The sequence below is a fragment of the Phascolarctos cinereus genome, unplaced genomic scaffold (genome assembly GCF_003287225.1).
Source record: "Phascolarctos cinereus isolate Bilbo 61053 unplaced genomic scaffold, phaCin_HiC Scaffold_1;HRSCAF=81, whole genome shotgun sequence".
NCBI classification, from domain to species: Eukaryota; Metazoa; Chordata; class Mammalia; order Diprotodontia; family Phascolarctidae; genus Phascolarctos; species Phascolarctos cinereus.
The window spans coordinates 140359342-140373471 of NW_027555514.1; the positions used below are offsets into that span (position 1 = coordinate 140359342).

Below are 14130 nucleotides of genomic sequence, written 5' to 3' on the forward strand. Positions count from 1 at the left end.
TGCCCAGGGTCACACAGGTAATACGTGTCTGAGGCTGGATTTGAACTCAAGTCTTCCTGACTCCAGGCCCAGCACTCTGTCCACTGAACCAACTAGCTTTTAGTCATTCTGATGCCCTAAGCATATTATAGTTAATTTCTGTGCAAACATGGGGCCCGTGAGAAAGATATTTCATAAGTATCTGCGATGTAGGGTCAACTAGGATTTCTGTAATATGACATTACATAAACTTTGTTTGCAGTGGTCTATTGCAATTATATAATATTGCATATTATAGATCTCAGTGTTAGACTGTAATATTCTAGAGGGCAGGACTAAGTATCTCATTGAACTTAATATCTCTCCTTGTGTCTAGCATAGCATAATACTTTGCACACGGGAGCACAATAAATGTAGTATTGCATTGGTAAAAGATATTTAAAATGAAACAGGAAGATTTTGTCATTGGCTGAAGCAAGATTTCTGTTTTTCTCTGCTGGAAAAGCAAAATCTTAGAAAACACTAATATCATGAGATAAGAAAGCCCTTCAAGTATTATTTTTCCCCCCACAGCTGGTTCTCATGCCATACTGTAAATCCCTGGATATATTCACTGTTGGAGGCTCAGGAGATGGTGTGGTCACTAACAGCGCTTGGGAGACCTTTCAAAGATACCGGTGTTTGGAGAATAGCCGAAGTGTTGTGAAAACCCCCATGACAGACGTATGCAGGAACATTATCTTTAGCATTTCTGCCCTACTACACCAGACAGGACTGGGTAGGTGCAAGTTGTTTCATTTGCTGAGCTAGCAGACACATTACTATTAGCTGAAAGGAAGTAGCTGCTGACCATGCTGCTGGTGAAAAGTACACTCAGCACAGTGAGGTCCCTACCAGGGAAACTGCAGCCCTCAGTCTCACAGGCTTAATGCTGCATCTGTCACTTGTTATCAGCACAAGTCACATATCAAATGCAAAGGTGATGGATTCTCGGGGCACCAGGGTGTTTTTCTATGTGTATCTTTTTCTTTCTTTTGGTTCTTCATGTCTTTCAGTGGTTTAGTACCATTGAAGAACTTTTCAGAAGTGAATTTTAATGGTGAATTCTCAAAGATTTAACTTAAGTCTACTGGGAAATGAGAGAAAAAGACAATAAGAGTTTGGGTAGGGTCAGAAGACCAACCAAAGACATGGAATCCATTTTTTTTAAATACAGGGTCAGAGTAGCAGATCATAAGGTTTTTGGCCCAGTGATCTATGGGCTAATCAATGACGTGTGTGTGAGCTTTATGCAGGATAAGGAAGAAGCAACCAGGGACCTGGAAATGCTGCCCTTATGGGGATTTTCCCAGAATACCTTGTATCGTTCAGCCCTGTTTCTCCATCCTCTTCATCAGGGAAGAGGTGATGTCATCAAATGTAGCATTCTAACAACACCAAAAAGGCAAAAGAAAATCAGGGCAACCTAATGAAGGGGAATGGTGTAGAAAGAAAGAATTTGCAACACAGTGTGCTGATTTCCTTGGTAGCGATTCATCTGTTTTATAGAGTCTTCCCTCTCTCTGCTTTTCAGCTTGTGAGTGTGATCCTCAGGGGTCCTTAAGTTCTGTCTGTGACCCCAACGGAGGTCAGTGCCAATGCCGTCCAAATGTTGTTGGAAGAACATGTGACAGATGTGCCCCTGGCACTTTTGGATTCGGCCCCAGTGGTTGCAAACGTAGGTTACTCGGGAAAGATTTAAATTTCTTTCTTAAATTCAGTAAGATTGAATGATGCCAGATATTGTTATCAGTGTATTTCCAAAAGGCCATTTTTCACTTCCCAAACAGGCTATTTGTTTCTATTTCCATTTAAATCCATATTCACAGCTTTTGGTAGAATCATAAAATAATTGGGAGGGACCACAGAGTCTAACCTCTGCCCAAAGCATGAATCTTCTCTACAAGATACTCAGAATTGATCATTTAGTATCCACTTAAAACCGTCCAGGGCCAAGGAATTTCCTAGGCCAGCAGACAGCTTATTTCATTTTTGGATAGCTCTAATTGTTAGGAACCTTTTTCCTTATGTGAAGCACAAATCTATGTGACTATAATTTCCGGTCATGGGGCTTAGCTCTATGTCCACATTTAGTAGAACATGTCTAATGACTGCTATGTGACAACCTTTAAAATATTTTCTCTTATTCAGCCCTCTCCAACTCCCCCAAGTTGTCTGTTTTCCACAGTAAAAATACCTTTGATTACTTTGAGGCTGATAGGTGACACAGTGGATAGAGTACTGGGCCTGGAGTCGGGAAGAACAGAGTTCAAATCTGGCCTCAGACACACACTAGACTTTACCGCTGTGTGCCTCAATTTCATCAACTATAAAATGAGGATAATAATAACATTTCCCTCAGAGGGCTGTTGTGAAGATCAAATGGAGTAACATTTGTAAAAGCATTTCGCACACTACTTGGCATGTAGTAGGTGCTTAATAAGTCCTTATTCTCTTCCCTTATTTTAATGCATCCTAGTATGGCATTCTAAGGACAGTGGTGATTGATTGGTAGCTTTTCTATCTGCTTTATTCTTTCTGGATTTTTTTGATTCTTCATTTTCTCAGCTTGTGACTGTCAAGTGCAAGGTTCCATCAATGCCTTCTGTGACCCAGTTACTGGCCAGTGTCACTGTTTCCAAGGGGTCTATGCCCGGCAGTGTGACCGATGCCTCCCTGGTTACTGGGGTTTCCCCGGCTGCCAACCTTGTCAGTGTAACGGGCACGCAGATGATTGTGATCCCATTTCGGGAGAATGTTTCGGCTGTCAGGACTACACTTCGGGTCATAACTGTGAAAGGTACATGAGAATTGCCTGTTGAACCAGCTTCAGGAATGATTAAATTTTACTGACATACTGATTAAATCCAACTTTCTGCAAATGGTGCCTCCCTGCAGATCACAGAATTGATTTTCTATTTTCTGTTTTATTGATTTCTGTTCTCTGTCTTTAACAAACCTTGGGAGAAATAATCCATTTGGAAAAAAAAAATTATTTCCAAGATTTTGGGCCTAGGAAGAGATAATAATAGTGATAGCTATAGCTAGCAGTTATATAGTGCTTGAAGGATTGCAAAATAATTTACGAAGATCTTGTTGTATCTTTACAACAGCCATAGGAGATAGGTACTGTTATTATACCCATTTTACAGATGAGGAAACTGAGGCAGGCAGAGATTAAGTGACTGAAGCAGGATTTGAACTCAGTTCTTCCTGAGTCCAGGTGGAGTCCACTGTACCTAGTAGAAACAACCTAGAGCTAAGGATGACCTCCTGCCTCCACTCTCAATGGTTAGTAAACTAGGTAAAAGATGACTTGGTATGACTCCTTACCACTGTGGAGTATGCGGAGGAAAGCCTAATGTATGTGCCTTTTGGTCTGTGCTTTTGGCTTTATATAGAAAAGGCATTGCTGATATTTGGCAGGACTACTTTCTGAGTAAAAATTTTAGTAGAAAGAAGTAAGAGCTCCCTGTGACCTTGGCATCTGGAGCTATTTTATAGGGGACCTAAGAGTCATATAAACTAGGGTAACAGAGTAGTGTGGTGATGTGGAATAGAGTTGGTCTCAGAGTCAGAAGGACCTGGGTTCAAGACCTGCTGCTGGCCTACCAGCCATGTGACCCCGGGACAGTGTTTAAGCTCTCGGTGTCCCAGGCATCTCTGTAAGAGTAAGTTGCTATAAGATGTTTTCACGGAAAGAGTTTCCTTCCTGTGAATTCCTGTATAGCAGTGCAATCATACCCATTTTTCAAAGCAAGTCATACAAGGAAATGGATCTTATTGTATCTTTCTTAAAATTATGTCAGAGTTGGCTTCTGACTTTGACCCTGAATTATTTTACTCTAGGATTTTTCGTTCAACTATAAAAGCATTGTTTTGTCTTGTGATTCATCATATTGTGGTAGGTGCTTCCTTGGACATAGCAGTGAAGTTCAATTTAAGAGCCCCAAGAACTGGTTCTCCCATTTACTGGCTATTTGATCTTGACAAGTCACTTAACTCATCTAGGCCTCAATTTTCTCATCTCTAAAATGGGAACAATAATCCTTCCTATACATATAGGGCTATTGTTACGATCAAATGAAATTATTTATGTTAAAATGCTTTTTGGGGAAATAGGAACTAGGGGAGCTCTGTGTGATTTTGTTGGTATAAAGAACTCCGGAAAGAAACTACCAATTCAAGTCAACTGCTGCTTACCTAGGGTATTAAAAGGTTAGATGATTCACCCAGAGTCACCCAGTCAGTATGTGTCAGAGACAGGACTTGAACCCACATCTTCCTGACTCTGAGGCAGCTCTCTGTCCAGTGAGCCATGTTGCCTCTCCTCTGGTGGCACAGTAGATAGAGCACTAGACTTGCAGTCAGGAAGACCTGAGTTCAAATCAAGTCTCAGACATTAGCCGTATGATCCTGGGCAAGTCACTTAACCTCTGCCTGCCTCAGTTTCCTTATATGAAAAATGGTGATAATAATAGCACCTAGCTCCTAGGGTTGTTGTGAGGATAAAATGAGATATTGTAAAGTGTTTTGCAAACCTTAAAGTGCTATGTAAATGCTAGTTATTATCATCAACATCATCATTATCATCACTATTCTATTCCCTCAAAAATGTGTACAAAAGCACACGTACACCTATAGCTAATTATTTCTCCATATCCATAGAGGGCCGGATGAGGAAAACTTCTGTTTTCCATAATTTCCTACATGTGTTTCTTTCATTGTTCCTATTTTATTGAGAGATGATGAAGAGCAGAGCATGATGGGGCAGATGGGAAAGGGGAGTCATGGGATACACAGAAAGGAAAAACAGCAATAACTTTTCCAAGTCCAGTTCAGAGCCAGTCACATTGTGAGCAACATATGAAAGGATATCCTGTGAGAATATTTGCAATATTGCTATTCGTGCTTGCCATTTTGTGTTTAAATAATGAAGGGTTTTATTTTGCCTAGGGGAGAATGGGAGTGGGTGTGAGAGGAGAGAAGATCTTAGCCTAGGCCTGGATAAAATATAATTTTAATAAATGTTTGGAATTCTGAGATCTAGTTTGAGCCAATTTCTCATTATTTTTTCCCTCATCTCCAAAGTAAATCAGAGTTCAAATCCTGTGAACTTGACAGGGAAGCTCTGATCTCAAATTTCCCTGTGGGGCTGCAGGGAATCCACCTTCTATTTCTGCCAGACTATTTGAATGGATTTCACTTAGGAAATCTTAGGAAACCCTCTTTAAAGTAGTTTTGAAGAATATAAAATTACAGTATCTGTGCAGATTTTCCTACCATATAACCCTGAGTGCCAAGGAAAATACCTTTACAATAGCACAATTCATGATCTTTTGGAACAACGCTTAATTTTATAGAATGTTTTTTATTCTTTGAACCAGCCTCCCATCCTCTTCTTTTTCTTGGATAGTTTGGGTAAAATATGCCTTTCTTTCAGAAAAAAACTGTACTGAGTATTGGCTAGTTCTTAACTAGTTGTTAACTATGAGAGCATTGGATCAAAGGATCTTAAAGGCCACTTCTTTCTCTCAATTTCTGTAATTCTATGTTAATTTTCCTAACTGGTTCATGCTTGGTTTAGGTGCTTGCCTGGCTATTACGGAGACCCTATCATTGGTTCAGGAGATCACTGTCGGCCCTGCCCGTGCCCAGATGGTCCAGAAAGTGGACGACAGTTTGCTAACACCTGTTATCAAGATCCTATTACTTTGCAGCTTGTGTGTGTTTGCAATCCTGGATACCTAGGTAAATGGTGGACATGTGTTTTTGTAGTTCAGAGAAGGTAAAGAGTGGGCAAAATGTTTGAGCATTGGATTATCTGTGAAATAACTCTCCAAAAAAAGCCATTTTCATGGATGACCAGACAGTTGCATTTTCATGGTCATTAAGTAAAAGTTAAGAGCATCTGAAGTTGTTACAGTGTTCTTCCACCATTTTTACATGTGGAAATACATCCAGTTCTTGATTGTACATGGTAATAATGGATAACAGAAAACAGGAGTGAGTCCCCACATCCATCCAATATTTTGCCATGGTTACTAAACAACAGGAGGATTTTACTTTCACTTCCTTTTCTTACCTCTATCCAACCTTTGGTAAAGGTAACAAGCAATGAAATGGTCACAGATATGCAACAGGAGGCAAGAAGAGGAAGAGTGAAAGACTGGGACCATTCACACTCATATTCACCCACAGTGGGTCACATATATTGCATTTTCTCATTGTTTTGGGACCTTTGTTTTATGTGTCTTGATGGAAAGAGCACAACTTCTGGAGGCAGAGGACTTGAGTTCAAATCTCACTTGGGATACTGCCTGGGTGACCTTGGGCAAATCACTTAACATTTCTGGGCCTTGATTTCATCTCCAAAATAAGGGGATTAGACAATATGGTATCAGAAGTCTTTTCTGGCTCTATATCTACGGTCCTTTGATCTTTACCCAATTTGTCTACCTTACTTAGAATAAGACCTATGCTTAGCTCACTCAGTGTGAAAATGCATCCTTCACTCCCCTCCTTTCCCCATTTTTCATTTTTATGGCTATTTTCACCCAGCAATTTTGTGCTTACACAGCCCTTGGCAAATATTTACACTAGTAGCTTCAAGATACCTGTGGGGAAACACTCAGCATCAATGTCACTTTTCCCTGTTAACACTCCTGAAGTTTTTATGCAGAAATAAGTTTTCCCAGTTACTTGGCAAGTCCATGGATTAGAATGTTGTCACACCTGATCCTACATCTTCTAACCTTTACCTAGTCCCCGTTGCATATTTGTTGAAAGAAATGCAACGGTCCAGCGTAGACAACACTACCCATAGCAGTAGAATGGTATGGTTAGGCCATATTTTTTCCCTTAACAATAAGAATATTATTAGACTCAATTGGAGGTCTTTCCCCCTCAAAGTATGATCAATCCAGGGTATTAAATATATGATCAGATTAAAAATATTAATTGAATAAATGATTCAATTAGTTATGGGGATATAAAAACCAAGATGACACTCATCCTGCCCTCAAAGAGCTTACACTCTTTCCAAGTTACAAGGCCCTCTCTATATCTAATTTCAATCCTCAGAACAGCCCTATTTTAAGTAATAAAGTACTAGAATTCAAAAATTTTTTTAAATGTTGAGTTGTTTTATGTGTAATTGGAAAAAATATTAAATATTATTTAAAATAAAAAGTATTAGATAGTTAGATGGTACAGCGAATAGAGTGCCAGGCTTGAAATAGGAAAGTCTTAAGTTCAGGTGCAGCCTAAGGCACCTACTATCTGTGTAAGCCTGGCAAGTCACTTAACCTCTCTCTGCCACAGTTTCCCCTTAGTAAAATGGGGATAATAGTCATATCTACCTCCCAGGGTGGTTATGGTAAGAATAAAATGAGATAATATTTATAAAAGTGTTTTGCAAACCTTCAAGCACTATATATATAAATGCTAGGTGTTATCTCCATTTTGCAGATAAGGAGACTGAGGCTCTGAGAAATGATGCAAGGTAACAGATATTAACCTAGTTCTTCCAACTAAGTTTTCCCATTATGCACATTCCTGCCATTTCTTTCCTCCAGTGTCTCACTGTGGTGTGAGTGACTGAATTCTCAAAGGCCGTAAGAGTAAAATGTACAATATGGCAGGTCTGAACGTAGTTCCCACGACAGACCCATGTGTCTGTTGGTCCAAGGACCAGATTTGCCATCTAGCCAGGTTAGTCATAAACTGACAGTTTTCAGCCATAACAGCTCTCATAAATCATCTAATTTGCAGAGAGGGTGAAATCAGTGTATAATAGGGTCATAGATTTAGAGCTGGAAGAGACCTTGTAAATCAACAAGTCCATACTTCTTCCCCTCATTTGACAGATCCAAGCCCCAATCTGCTAATTGACTTGCCCAAGGTGACTAGATACTAAGTGGCAGGAGCTAGGAGTCGAACCTAGGCCCTCTGACTTCAAATCCCCTGCTCGCTAAATTCACTTAACAGTGTTCTTACACTGCCTCCTGCCTTAGTGGAAGGGAATGTTCACAGTGACAGAGTGGAAGCTCCTCGAAGCGTGGAAGGAAGTATGCCTCTCAACCTTTGTTCGTATTTCATCATTGTACAATCCTGACCCCTGAACATTCGAGAGAACCAGCTAAAATGCCCTTGATTGTTTTCTCCAACAGGAGCCAGATGTGACGAATGTGCCTCAGGCTACTTTGGGAACCCTGGAGACGTTGGTGGGGTGTGCCAGCAATGCCAGTGCCATAACAACATCGACACGACTGACCCCGAAGCCTGTGAAAAAGGGACTGGAAGGTGCCTCAAGTGTTTGTATCACACCGAGGGTGAAAGCTGCCAGCTTTGTAGATTTGGGTATTACGGAGACGCACTTCAGCAGGATTGTAGAAGTAAGAGACCAGGGGACTGTGATCATCTCTGCTTTTATTAAAACAGTCACCAATGTGGCCTCGGGGATTGGGGCTGTCCAGTACTGATGGTCCTGATTCCATTCAGGGAATGTTTGCCCACGTGTACATCAATACCCCTCGTAGCTTCTCTTTTAAATGGGAAGGATCATGGGGCTCACATCTTGCTGTTTTTTCACCTTGATTTTCTGGTCTACCTCAAAGACTCCAGAATCAATCGGCCCATTGGCTGCGCTAGACTGCTTGAAGGAAGGCATCACCTATCCAGCTATCTAATATGGTGATAACCTATTCCTACAGTGCTTTAATTTTGAGTTATACCTATGAGATAATAGCTACTGATAGAAGTTTTTGGACTATAAATGTATGAGTAATCATGGACCGGCCATGAGACAAGAATGAGAGATAATTGATGGATAACATGAGGGTTCTAGTTGGTGATATGAACAGAAGGCTGGATACTCTTACTTGCTTTATGCAAAATGTGCATCGCTATGAATCAGTGAGTGAAAAAGCATTTATTAAGTGTGTACTATGTACAAGTAAGTATCAGACTTACAGGAAGACAGATAAAGTTTAAGGGCAGCTAGTTGGTGCAGTGCATAAAGCACCGGCTCTGGAGTCAGGAGGATCTGAGTTCAAATCCAGCCTCAGACACAGTGTGACTCTGGGCAAGTCACTTAACTCCAATTGCCTCACCAAAAAAAAAAAAAAGACATAGATAAAGTTTGTACAGGCTGGGCAGGAAGGAAGGGGTTGCAAGTTCTTGAAGTAAACAGTCATATGAATGACTAATAATAATAATTCCAGATTGGTTTGAGTGTTGGAGACGCAGAGCCACTGTTGATTGTCAGTCAGTATGAAGTGTTTACTATATGCCAGGCACTGTGTTAGGCACTGGATTGGTTAGGAGTTGGACAAATTAACCAAGTGGAAGAATTTTAAGTTTTCTGACATCTCATGATTTGGAATCTTTCAATTGAAAGGGCAAACCCCGACTGCCATCCACGAAGAGGATCAGGCTCTGTACCTCTTGGATCTCTTGGAATTTACTGTTTTCCTCGTATCAAGAGATTATCCATGGTCATTTCCTGTTGCTTTTAAACTCAAGCCCCTGAGGCCCTAGCTTTTAGACAAACATCTCTGGTATGTTAAGGAACAGCAGGACTGGATTCCTTGAAGATGTGGAGCAAAGCACACTTAAAAATGAAGTAACTTGAGAGGTTTCTATCTACCTCAACACACTCTCATTTTTATTCTTCCCTTCTCTACGTACAGCCAAGAATTCACAATTAATACATGTTTCAGAAGTCATTTTGCTTGTTTTTGATTTGTATCCTCCGTTCTTTGTCTCCTCTGCCACAATGCCTGGAACGTCATAAATACTTATTGACATATTGGTGATGGTGCAAAACCAGTTTCTCAAAACTGTATGCTTTGTTTATGGAAAAAGTGCATTGCATTGATGCCAGGCATAAATCTATCATGCCAACATCTTCACCCTATTGAGCAGCATGAGGACATCAGAAGGACTATAATGTTAAGAACAGTCTCTCTAATACCCTAGTCCTTGTCTTATTTCTAGGTATCTTTTATTTATTGTCTTTACTTCCCTCCCATCTCTTGTTACAAGTTAGGGGGAGCAGGACAGGAATTGGAGTACTGAAGTTCAGTACGCTTCCCCATTGCATTGCTCTTGCTATTCTTATCTTGCAGAGTGTGTTTGTAATTATCTGGGTACGGTGCAGGAGCACTGTGATGGCTCTGACTGTCAGTGTGACAAGATAACTGGGCAGTGCCTGTGCCTTCCAAATGTGATTGGGCAGAACTGTGATCACTGTGCACCAAACACCTGGAACCTGGCCAGTGGTACAGGGTGCGAGCCCTGCAGCTGTGATGTGGCCCATTCTTTTGACCCATCCTGCAATGAGGTAAGGAGGGAGAGGGTGTTGACCATTGCAGCTCAAAGGAAGGTGCCTGTTTGAGCCATCCTTGGGGTCTAAGTCACAATACCAGGGTGACTGCTGTGTATTGAAGAGCTAGGATGAAAGCTGCTCCTCATTTTGAGTGGAATAGAGCTGCTTTTTGATCCAAGGCAGGTGAATCAAATTTCCAGCACAGCTGGAAGGAGGACAAAACATCTGTATCCATTGTTATGCCAAGTGGTGTCATGTTTCCTGGAGACACACTGAAAATAAACTCTCTAAGTCAAATACAGTCAGAGGTGACCTTGAGTTCCAGCTTTGATTTATGAGGATAAAAGCATGGCAGAGAAAAGATGTAAACACAAGTGCAGCATGCCAGAGAAAGACTGGCTTGACCATTGAGATCCCATTTGGATTCCTCAACACTTACAGGAAAATAACCTTTTTTTTCTAGGCAGCTAAGCCCTTCTTAGGAGGAGAAAAGCATTCATGCTTTTGTATTTCATCAATAAATTAACAAGTATTTATTAAGCAACCATTATGCATCTAATGGAGAAGGCAATGGCAAACCACTCCAGTATCTTTGCCAACAAAACCCCAAATGGAGTCATGAAGATTTGGACACAGCTGAATTAACAAAAATTGCTTCTAATACTGTGTTAGGCATTGGGGATACAGGGGCCAAAAAAAAAGAGAAAAAGAAATAATCCCTACTCTCTGGGAGCATAAATTCTATCTTGGGAGATAATATGTTCATATATAAATGTGTTAGTGTAAGTATAATAAGTATTTAAAATGACATAAATAGTATAAATACTTGTAGGGTAAATAGAATGAAAAGTAAATTAAATATACTTAAATTAAAAATAAATAGCAAATTTATTAAATAGATGAAATAATATTTTATTAATTGATTTAATTTGTTAAATAATAAATTAAAATGCAAGATAGGTTGGAAGCAGAGCACTAGAAGGTGGAGAGATCAGGAAATGCTTCATAGAGAAGATGATGCTTGAGTTGCATCTTAAAAGAAATGAGGGATTCTGTGAGACAGAGATGAGGAGGAGAGTACTTTTGATGCATGGAGGGGTACCTGAGCATATCCAGAGATGGGAAATGGAGTGCTACATGTGAGGAACAGAGAAAATGGCAGTTTGACCAGACTGTAGAGTGTAGGAATGAGAGTAAAATATAAGGGGCTTAAAAGATAGGTTGTGGACAGAGGAATTTACATGGTGTCCTAGAATCAATAAGTGGCCACTGGAGTGAGGAAAGAGAAGTGTTATGGTCACTTTTGTTGTAGCTGTTCAGTCATTTTTCACTTGTGTCTGACTCTTCATGAGCCCATTAGGGTTTTGGTTTTTGTTGGGTTTTTTGTTTTTGTTTTGTTTTGTTTTGTTTTTGGCAAAAATACAGGAGTGGTTTACCACTCTCCAGCTCATTTTACAGATGGGGAAACTGAAGCAAACAAGGTTAAGTGACTTGCCAGGGTTACGCAGCTAGTAAGTATTTGAGGCTGGATTTGAACTTATGTCTGCATTTAAAGGAAAATGTTTTGGCAGCTGTGTGGAGCAATGGGTAGAATTTTGTTGAGGCAAATCTAGAAAACAAAACACAAAAACTTCTTACAATTAAGCCAGCCAAAAGTGAAACAGGCCACCTAGAGAGATGGTGGGTTCCTCCTCCTTTCAGGTCTTCAAGTAGAGACTAGATGACCATTTACTGGGGAGGTTATAGTGGAGTGTCTTTGTGTGGCAGGGTTGGACCAGATTGTTAGGATACCTTCAAATTCTCAAATTCTTTGATTCTATGGAAGACAGATTGTAGTGGAAAATGCAGAAAGCCAATTAGAGGGTCAATGCAATAGTCTAGGCAAGTGGTGATGAGGATCTCTATGAGGTGGTGGCTGTGTGAGGAGAAAGAAGAGGTTGAATGTAAGAAATATGGGAGTAGAAATGGCGAGATTTGGTAACTGGTGGGATATTATGGGGTGGGGGAGAATGAAGAGTCAAGGATAATATCAGCATTACAGACCTAGGAGACTGAAAAAATGGTGGTGCCTTTGATAGATAAAAAAAGAGTTTGCTGGATGGGTGGGTTTGGGGAAAGATAATGAGTTCTCTTTTGGCTGTGGTAAGTTTGAGATGTCTTTGGGATTTCCAGTTCAAAGGTGTCCAGCAGTTGATATGTGGGACTGAAGCTCTGGAGAGAGATTGGGCTAGGGCCATTTATTCATCAGTAAATTAACAAGATTTATTAAATGTTTGTTATGAATCTGTGAGTCATCTGCATAGAGATAATTAAGCTCAGAGGAGTGGATACAGTCACCAAGAGAATATGTAGAGACACCAGGGAAGGGGTTCCAGGACTGAGCTTTGGGGTACACCTATAGTTAGTGAGTATAACATGGTTGAATTGGCGAAGGAGGCTGAGAAGGAGCATAGATAATAGGAAAGTCAGGAAAGAGGTGGCAAGGGCGGGGGGGAACCAGATAAGACAGAATAGCCAGAAAGGAAGGGTAGTCAGTAGTGTCAAATGCAGGGAGAAAGTCAAGAAGGATGAGGATTCAGAGTAAGTTACCAGATTTAGCATTGAAGAGCTCATTGATAATTTTAAAGACAGCAGTTTCAGTTAAGTGAAGAGGTCAGGATGCACTTTGCAATATGTTGAGTAAATAAGAGGAAAGGAGGTAGAGACAACGTGAACAGCTTTTCATAGGACTTTGGCTGAGAAAGATAGGAGAGTTAGGTATAGGACAATAATTTGAGGGGATAGACTTGGGTGAGTTTAAAGGCAATAGGGAAGAGACCAGGAGATAAAGAGAGACTGAAGATTGAAGAGAGAGGGAGAATGATTGAGGCCTTCTTAAGGAGAGAAGACGGGAGGAAAGGGATTGGCCTTGGCAGGAAGGGTGACCTCATCTGAGACTGAAGGAAAGGAGGAAAAAATAGAAGAAGGGGAGATCTCCAGGGGTTTTGAGATGAGGAGAAATGGAGCTTGCAATTAGGGGCTTCAGTTTTCATAGTAAATTCAGAGGAAACATGCTCAGGTGAGAGGGTTGGGGCAGGGGAAAATTTGAAGAGAAGGTTTCAGAGAGAATTTGGAATAGCTTCTGTTGGGAATGAGATAGGGCATCAAGACTAAAAGGATTGCCTTGCAGTAGTGAGGGACAGGGCAGCTGGGTGGCACAGTGGATAGGGTGCTGGGCTTGGAGACAGGAAAATTCCTCTTCCCGAGTTCAAATGTGGCCTCAAACACTTCCTAGCTGTGTGACCCTGGGCAAGTCACATAATCCTGTTTGCCTTAGTCCCTCATCTGTAAAATGAATGGAGAAGGAAATGGCAAACCACTCCAGTATTGCTGCCAAGAGAACCCCAAATGGGGTCACAAAGGTTCAGACACAACTGAAACAACTGAAGAGTAAAAAGCAAGGGGCAAGTTGAAGTTAGATAACAGATCCGTAGTGGATCCAGTTAGCACAATTTTTGTGTGTAGACAGGTTAGTCCCCCTTCTCTCCTCACATATCTAACTCACAAAACTCAAAATCTAAAACATCCTTTTACAGTGAAGTCTAAATAAATCTTGTGTCCTTTTTTTTTTTGTGATTAACAGTTCACTGGGCAGTGTCAATGCATGCCTGGGTTTGGAGGTCGAACTTGTAATGAGTGCCAAGAGCTTTTCTGGGGAGATCCTAATGTGGAGTGCCGGGGTGAGTCCTCTTTCTTTTCCTTTGTGTTTATTGTGTTAACTGCCCAGTATTTGCCGCATTTTG

General features: G+C 40.8%; 1 protein-coding gene across 1 annotated transcript in view; it reads left to right on the top strand.

Annotated features, from left to right (window-relative positions):
* The window catches only part of LAMB1 (laminin subunit beta 1), a 94706-nt gene that overhangs the window by 38362 nt on the left and 42214 nt on the right, over window positions 1-14130 (top strand). The window contains exons 18-24 of the mRNA XM_020984595.2: window positions 553-757; window positions 1553-1696; window positions 2587-2818; window positions 5606-5769; window positions 8190-8414; window positions 10149-10363; window positions 13971-14067. Of these exons, the coding sequence (XP_020840254.1) occupies window positions 553-757; window positions 1553-1696; window positions 2587-2818; window positions 5606-5769; window positions 8190-8414; window positions 10149-10363; window positions 13971-14067 (1282 nt within the window). The remainder of the gene's footprint in view (window positions 1-552; window positions 758-1552; window positions 1697-2586; window positions 2819-5605; window positions 5770-8189; window positions 8415-10148; window positions 10364-13970; window positions 14068-14130) is intronic.